Raw genomic sequence first — 8,800 nt, forward strand, 5'->3', positions numbered from 1 at the left:
TTACTACAGAGGAACGCCGTTTTTCATAACGAGAGAAGACAGAAGTCCTCGATTATGTATTGGCCACAGGCCTTGCTAAGCACACATGATAAGTGACCAAACAACCTTTTCTTTAGGAAAAAATTGTTTCTCAAGCAGAAAGCACAACCCCAGCAATTAAGCTGAGGGTTACATCGTATCCCCACAAACACAGTGACACAATATATTGTAACCAAACATGTCTGAGAGGAGGGGGGGAAGCCCCAGGGAAACCGGGGGGTCACCCCTCCTATCTTACCCTTGATACGACCAAGGCGAACAGGCACCTTTGTTAATGTGTGAACATGCTGTTCATTGTCATCACAGGCTGAGAAAAAAGATTCATTCCTCAATCACATGTCACTAAGCATAGCTTTACAGGTTAATAACCCTCTTAGTTGTGAGTTCACCCACGGTACAACGTTACATGAACACACATGTTCTCATCATAACCAAACCAGTTCATTTTTACACATGTAAAAAACAACGCCGATTTACTACAGAGAGAAGCTATACCAGTGACAAGACAATTCACACACAACACGCGTTGTATCCTCAATGTATTGCAGCAACACATGTTTTGGAAACATCGTTATTACAAAACATTTAGAAGGGAAGAAAAGAAGAAGTGTTTAAAGTCCGGAGGACTCCTACCTTCACCCTGAACGCAGGCCGAGAGAACAGCAAAACTGGTTAACGGGACACCGAGTTGAACCCAGCATCTCCTGCGCCGGTGATGAGGGTATGTCCGCAACGCCACCCAGCCGTTGTTCTCCATGTTGACGAAGTCCTCGCTGGCACTGGCACCCGGGTGTAGGGTCGACTAACATCCTCTGTCAAAGATGACGTCGTAGTCAGAGTGTTTAAGGCATGTTATAGTCACACAACGTTTCAGCAGTGTAGCATTAAGCTAACAGCCGTCCGACTGATAGCAACAAGCTAACGTTTACTAGCCTGGTGAACACAACGAGCTAGCGCCGCAGCTAACAGCTGACTGGCTAACAACAGTAAGCCACAACTAGCACGCCAGCTAAGCAGCTATCACCTGAGCTATCACCTACACAACGACATAACAAGCCACACTTCAGACAGGCCGCTGTCCAAGTCCCTCCCCATCCTAGGAGGGAAAAGAAAAAGAAATGTCAAACACAGTTTTCAACAGTGATTTACCAGACATACAGCGGAGCCAGCACAATTCCCATCCGGGCTGTAGCCGACTTTGAGCATGGAACTCCCGATAAAGAAGATCATATGCCCACATTTCCTCGTTAGGGTGTACTTCCACATTTATGTGAAAGATGGGGCCTGCACGGGACAGAGAAGCATCCGCTCGTCCAGATAATCCCGGGTTTTTCCCAGGTCTTGGTCGCGGCCCACTAGATTGACCATCATGGGCGTCAGACCAAGATCCTCCGTCCGTTGCTTAAGAAGCCGAGCAGAGGACCCCAGACCGGAGTCGGCGTTCGTAAAATTGTCAGCTAACCCCCATAGCATAAACAGACAACCAGAGCTTGCAAGCAAAACAATACTCACCCCACCCGGAAGCAAACCGATTTCTCACAACAGCCGGTGCTTCCTACAGTCCAGCTGTATGACCGGAGGGCAACCCCATCCAGCCGCAGCAAGGAGGACTGCAGTCGGGGAGTACATCAGCGCCGCGAGCCCCTAATACGAAAAAGCCGGTGGAGGTCAGAATGATCATCATCTTCCAGACACTCCAGTGACGAAGACAATATCGCCGTATTTTCTCGAAAATAGTGAGAGAGAAAATAAAGATATGATGTCAACGTATCTTCCGGTTCCAACTTTCTTCAGCTAACAACCTCGTCAAGTGTGGGATCTACCGAAGGCACTTCCTTGTGGTGAAAGTGAAGAAGGAGGTGAGTAGGTGACCACACACCTGCTTATGAAGGTAAGCGGATAGGGGTGTGGCCAGACGAAGGTTGGGATGTAAAGGTACATTGTGGAATTTTTTATTCAGTGCTCGTGCACGAAGTGAAGTGCGTGCAGACTGACGCTGAGCGGAGCCATAATGAAATAGAACCTTATGTAGTGTGGTAATGAAAGGGTTAATGTCCCCATGGGCCAGACACGTCTTCTTTAATTAAACAAGTCACATCACAATAAATCAAGAACAAAACAAAAACACCATGAAGTCCAAAAGATTTTAAATAAATTAATGCAACACTCCCAGACATACCCCACGCGAAGGTAAGGGAAAAACTCACTAAAACCTAGCAATAGGAAAAAATGCACCACACACTCTTTTTACTATACTTGTGAGGTACATTAACTTCCATCCTGACCTTAACCTAACTTGAATTACATTAGATCAGATTAGATTAAAATGTATTGCATCATTAAACAGCACAAGTAGGCTACAGTACAACAAAAATAAGTTTGGCATCCAACCAGAGTGCAAATGTAACAGTAAAGTGCAACAGTGATTTACAATGTACAGGTGATTATACTGGGTATAAAGTATATAAATGAGTACTACTGAGGAATAGTGCTAATTAGAGGTATGTACATAGTTGTAGTATTAATATGTACAGTGATACAGGTATCAAGTCATACTGGCCAGCAGTGTAACTAGTAAGAGTAGGTAAGGGATATGTACAGATATAGATGTAGTATCTAAATATATGTAAGAATGTGTATTTCCTGACTCAAAAAGGCCAGATATTGTGACCAATATCACCACTGCTACTCTCACTTACCTACAAAACACTGGTGCTGTAAGCATGACTTCTCTGACTTGTAAACAAATAGCTAGTTTTGCGAGTGTAATCTAATGCCTGATTTATACTCAGACGACACAGTGGTTGGGAAGGTTGCGGCGAGCCCGCTGAGCTCCTCCCACAAGCCTACCGGCGACGCCCACATGCAGCTGGACAGCGTAGAGCTGTGATTGGCCGCCGCCCTGGGCTGGGCCTGACGTACTTCCGTATTTACCATTCCATTATCGATTGTGATTAACTACATCACAAACATCGACCAAATCGAAGAAAGACTGGCAGAGGAAGTCCGAAAATATAGCCATTTGTGCCACCTAGTGGTTCAGCAGTTTACTGCATCCCACGTGTTGAACTGATGTGGAAGTATGTTTGTCTAGCTCCCACACGCAAAACCATTTCAGCCTTAAATTACCATCTTTAGATAATAAAGTACTCAACCTCTACTGTCTTTAACTATGAATGAACACAACACTCTAACTCACCATCTTTAGATAATAAAGTACTCAACCTCTACTGTCTTTAACTATGAATGAACACAACACTCTAACTCACCATCTTTAGATAATAAAGTACTCAACCTCTACCGTCTTTAACTATGAATGAACACAACACTCTAACTCACCATCTTTAGATAATAAAGTTCTCAACCTCTACTGTCTTTAACTATGAGTGAACACAACACTCTAACTCACCATCTTTAGATAATAAAGTACTCAACCTCTACTGTCTTTAACTATGAGTGAACACAACACTCTAACTTACCATCTTTAGATAATAAAGTACTCAACCTCTACTGTCTTTAACTATGAGTGAACACAACACTCTAACTCACCATCTTTAGATAATAAAGTACTCAACCTCTACTGTCTTTAACTATGAGTGAACACAACACTCTAACTCACCATCTTTAGATAATAAAGTACTCAACCTCTACTGTCTTTAACTATGAATGAACACAACACTCTATCTCACCATCTTTAGATAATAAAGTTCTCAACCTCTACTGTATTTAACTATGAATGAACACAACACTCTAACTCACCATCTTTAGATAATAAAGTACTCAACCTCTACTGTCTTTAACTATGAATGAACACAACACTTAAACATGGTTCTATCCAGAAACTTTGAAAGCTAACTTATGTGGTTCTTTATCTCAAGGGTTTAAAATAATAAGAATGTTATTATATTTAGTGGCTGCTTGTCTAACCATGTCTTTGTTCCTCTAACAGCCCAGTGACTTGAGGAAGCACCGCAGGAAAGTAGCAGTAAGTTCTGTCTTCTCTCCCACATAACCTGTTTAGGGCAGCCATGCTGGTAGTTCCTGACATGCTGCTTAGAACATCCATGTTTGTAGTTCCTGACAGGTTGTTTTAACTTGTTTAGGGCAGCCATGTTTGTAGTTCCTGACAGGCTGTTTATGGCAGCCATGTTTGTAGTTCCTGACAGGCTGTTTAGGGTATCCATGTTTGTAGTTCATGACAGCCTGTTAAGAGCAGCCATGTTTGTAGTTCCTGACAGCCTGTTGAGAGCAGCCATGTGTGTAGTTCCTGACAGGCTGTTTAGGGTATCCATGTTTGTAGTTCCTGGCAGCCTGTTTAGGGTATCCATGTTTGTAGTTCCTGGCAGCCTGTTCAGAGCAGCCATGTTTGTAGTTCCTGACAGCCTGTTCAGAGCAGCCATGTTTGTAGTCCCTGACAGGCTGTTTAGGGCAGCCATGTTTGTAGTTCCCAACAGACTGTTTGGATCAGCCATTATTGTAGTTCATGTCAGGCTGTTTGGGGTAGCCATGTTTGTAGTTCATGACAGGTTGTTTGGGGCAGCCATGTTTGTAGTTCATGGCAGGCTGTTTAGCACAGCCATGTTTGTAGTTTTCCATTTGTAGTTCTCTTGTCTCTGATGTCTCTTGTCTCCTGACGTCCTCAGTCTCCTACGGAGGTGCGCGAGGACAAGGCCACCATCAAGTGTGAGACGTCTCCTCCCTCGTCTCCTCGCAGCCTGCGGCTGGAGACCAACTTCGCCCAACTCACCGGCAGCCTGGAGGACGGACGGGGGTACACACACACACACACACAGACACACACACATACACACCAGACACACACACACACAGACACACACACACACACAGACACACACACATACACACCAGACACACACACACACAGACACACACACACAGACACACACACACACCAGCAGGGCTTGACATTAACACCCGCCACCCGCCAAATGCGGGTAGAATTCGGCTGTGGCGGGTAACTCCGTCATTCTACCCGTCACAGTGACTAGTGACTTTTTTTCTATGAAAAAAAACATTGTAGTCTACAAAAGGCATCGGCAATAATTAAGTAAATCCAAGTGATACTACATAATACTACAACTTCCACAACAATTCGGAAAAGTGCATTACCAGCCAGATCCTGGTAGTGGTGCTGTCTCGAGAATGGAGTACTCCTTGTTTTCAGACTGGATGTTAAAATTATTTAGTGTGGTGATTTTTGGCTGCAATTGACCTGTCTTGTGGTACAGGAATATCATGTGATTTATTTTTGTTTATCTTACCTCTATGCATCCCGACAGTCTCGACAGATCTGTATTTGGCTATATGTATATAATTATATATGTGTGTATATATGGGCTGACCCGTTTCAATGTCTTGACCCTTGACCTCAGCAAGCAGAAGAAAGGCATCAAGTCTTCTATTGGCCGTCTGTTTGGGAAGAAGGAGAAGACTCGTCTGGAGCAGAGTCTGATGAGGGAGGGCCAACCTCTACCTGCCATGCCAGGTGAGTCTAATGAGGGAGGGCCAACCTCTACCTGCCCTGCCAGGTGAGTCTGATGAGGGAGGGCCAACCTCTACCTGCCCTGCCAGGTGAGTCTAATGAGGGAGGGCCAACCTCTACCTGCCCTGCCAGGTGAGTCTAATGAGGGAGGGCCAACCTCTACCTGCCCTGCCAGGTGAGTCTGATGAGGGAGGGGCCTCTACCTGCCCTGCTAGGTGAGTCTGATGAGGGAGGGCCAACCTCTACCTGCCCTGCCAGGTGAGTCTGATGAGGGAGGGCCAACCTCTACCTGCCCTGCCAGGTGAGTCTGATGAGGGAGGGCCAACCTCTACCTGCCCTGCCAGGTGAGTCTAATGAGGGAGGGCCAACCTCTACCTGCCCTGCCAGGTGAGTCTAATGAGGGAGGGCCAACCTCTACCTGCCCTGCCAGGTGAGTCTGATGAGGGAGGGCCAACCTTTACCTGCCCTGCCAGGTGAGTCTAATGAGGGAGGGCCAACCTTTACCTGCCCTGCCAGGTGAGTCTGATGAGGGAGGGCCAACCTCTACCTGCCCTGCCAGGTGAGTCTGATGAGGGAGGGCCAACCTCTACCTGCCCTGCCAGGTGAGTCTAATGAGGGAGGGCCAACTTTTACCTGCCCTGCCAGGTGAGTCTGATGAGGGAGGGCCAACCTCTACCTGCCCTGCCAGGTGAGTCCGATGAGGGAGGGCCAACCTCTACCTGCCCTGCCAGGTGAGTCTGATGAGGGAGGGCCAACCTCTACCTGCCCTGCCAGGTGAGTCCGATGAGGGAGGGGCCTCTACCTGCCCTGCTAGGTGAGTCTGATGAGGGAGGGGCCTCTACCTGCCCTGCCAGGTGAGTCTGATGAGGGAGGGGCCTCTACCTGCCCTGCCAGGTGAGTCTGATGAGGGAGGGGCCTCTACCTGCCAGGTGAGTCTGATGAGGGAGGGGCCTCTACCTGCCATGTCAGGTGACTCTGATGAGGGAGGGGCCTCTACCTGCCCTGCCAGGTGAGTCTGATGAGGGAGGGGCCTCTACCTGCCCTGTCAGGTGAGTCTGATGAGGGAGCGGCCTCTACCTGCCAGGTGAGTCTGATGAGGGAGGGGCCTCTACCTGCCCTGCCAGGTGAGTCTGATGAGGGAGGGGCCTCTACCTGCCAGGTGAGTGTGATGGGGGAGGGGCCTCTACCTGCCCTGCCAGGTGAGTGTGATGAGGGAGGGGCCTCTACCTGCCAGGTGAGTCTGATGAGGGAGGGGCCTCTACCTGCCCTGCCAGGTGAGTCTGATGAGGGAGGGGCCTCTAAGTGCCCTGCCAGGTTAGTGTGATGGGGGAGGGGCCTCTAAGTGCCCTGCCAGGTGAGTCTGATGAGGTAGGGGCCTCTAAGTGCCCTGCCAGGTTAGTGTGATGAGGGAGGGGCCTCTACCTGCCCTGCCATGAGTCTGATGGGGGAGGGGCCTCTACCTGCCAGGTTAGTGTGATGGGGGAGGGGCCTCTACCTGCCCTGCCATGAGTCTGATGGGGGAGGGGCCTCTACCTGCCCTGCCAGGTGAGTCTGATGTCAGTCTGTACACTAGAGTCTGATGAAGGGAACCTCTGGCTTAGCACAAACAATAGAATAGAAGTACTTTATTAATCCAGAGGGAAATTCAGCACCACAGATCGCTCACAATAAACATTTAGGTAGTTCAAAATGGAAGCGGAGACTGATCAGGCTAGCTGGTCCGTATCCATTAATTTGTGTTAAAGGAACACTCCAACATTTTGGGAAATTAGCTTATTTGCCATCTACCCTGGAGTGAGACAAGAAGATACATACCCTTTTCTTCTCTGTGCGTGCAGTAGGAGTGGGAAGACGTTGGGAACTAGGCTAATGGAGGAACCTACTTCCAGTGACTGACGCTAAGCTAGGCTAACGGTGCGCGTCTTCCCACTCCTACTGCATGCACAGAGAAGAAAAAAGGTATGCATCTTCTTGTCTAACTCCAGGGTAGATGGCAAATAAGCTAATTTCCCAAAATGTTTGGAGTTTTCCTTTAAACTAAGCTGGCTTGCAGCCAGGTAGTTTCCTACTGAACGCACAGAGAGGACATTGGTATCTATGCTCTTGTCTGACTCTGGAGGAGGGGGTGTACCTACAGTATAATGTTGGCGTGCTCCTTTAACTGTGTGTGTGTGTGTGTGTGTGTGTGTGTGTGTGTGTGTGTGTGTGTGTGTGTGTGTGTGTGTGTGTGTGTGTGTGTGTGTGTGTGTGTGTGTGTGTGTGTGTGTGTGTGTGTGTGTGTGTGTGTGTGTGTGTGTGTGCGCACTGTGTTTCAGACTTTGAGATGGGCATTGGAGACACCATGACTCTAGGTAAACTGGGCACCCAGGCAGAGAGGGATCGCAGAATGAAAAAGAAGTAAGCACTCTTCTTCTTCTTCTTCTTCTTCTTCTTCTTCTTCTTCTTCTTCTTCTTCTTCTTCTTCTTCTTCTTCTTCTTCTTCTTCTTCTTCTTCTTCTTCTTCTTCTTCTTCTTCTTCTTCTTCTTCTTCTTCTTCTTCTTCTTCTTCTTCTTCTTCCTCTTCTTCTTCTTCTTCTTCTTCTTCTTCTTCTATTCTTCTATTCTTCTATTCTTCTCTCTACTTCTCTCTTCTCCTTTCTACTTCTCTCTTCTTCTTCTTCTTCTTCTCTTCTTCTCTCTTGATTAATTTCCCCCTCTGCTGTTTCCATTTGACCAATGGAGGGATAAGTATTTCTATTCTCTCTCTCTTCTCTCTCTTCTCTCTCTCCTCTATCACCCCTATCTTCTCTCTCTTCTCTCCTCTCTCTCCTCTCTCTTCCCTCTCTTCTCTCTATCTCTTATCTCTCTTCTCTCTCCTCTCTCTCCTGCCTCTTCTCTATCTTCTCTCTTCTCTCTCTCCTCTCTCTCCTCTCTCTTCTCTCCTCTCTCTCCCCTCTTCTCTCTCCTCTCTCCCCTCTCTGTCTCTCTTCTCTCTCCTCTCTCTCCTCTCTTCCCTCTCTTTTCTCTCTTCTCTCTCCTCTCTTCTCTCTTCTCTCTCCTCTCTCTCTTCCCTCTCTCTTCTCTCTTCTCTCTCTCCTCTCTCTCTCCTCTCTCTCCTCTGTCTCCTTCTCTCTCTTCTCTCTCCTCTCTCCCTTCTCTCTTTTCTGTCTCTCTCTCTCCTCTCTTTCCTCTCTATTCTCTCTCTCCTCTATCTTCCACCTTAGACACGAGCTCTTGGAGGAGGCCAGGAGGAGAGGTCTTCCGTTCGCTCAGTGGGAC

The 8,800-nt window shown here is 47.5% G+C and overlaps 1 protein-coding gene across 1 annotated transcript in view; it reads left to right on the forward strand.

Moving 5' to 3' along the window:
- The window catches only part of LOC311247740 (liprin-alpha-4-like), a gene marked incomplete at both ends in the record, with an annotated part of 47,869 nt that overhangs the window by 21,229 nt on the left and 17,840 nt on the right, over positions 1 to 8,800 (forward strand). Inside the window, 5 exon segments of the mRNA XM_084338744.1 lie at positions 3,989 to 4,024; positions 4,683 to 4,810; positions 5,433 to 5,545; positions 7,858 to 7,939; positions 8,746 to 8,800. The exon segment at positions 8,746 to 8,800 is cut by the window's right edge and continues 27 nt beyond it. Coding sequence (XP_084194870.1) covers positions 3,989 to 4,024; positions 4,683 to 4,810; positions 5,433 to 5,545; positions 7,858 to 7,939; positions 8,746 to 8,800 — 414 coding nt within the window.

This window comes from Notolepis coatsorum, assembly GCF_963971535.1.
Source record: "Notolepis coatsorum genome assembly, contig: SCAFFOLD_1416, whole genome shotgun sequence".
In the NCBI taxonomy this organism is placed as follows: Eukaryota; Metazoa; Chordata; class Actinopteri; order Aulopiformes; family Paralepididae; genus Notolepis; species Notolepis coatsorum.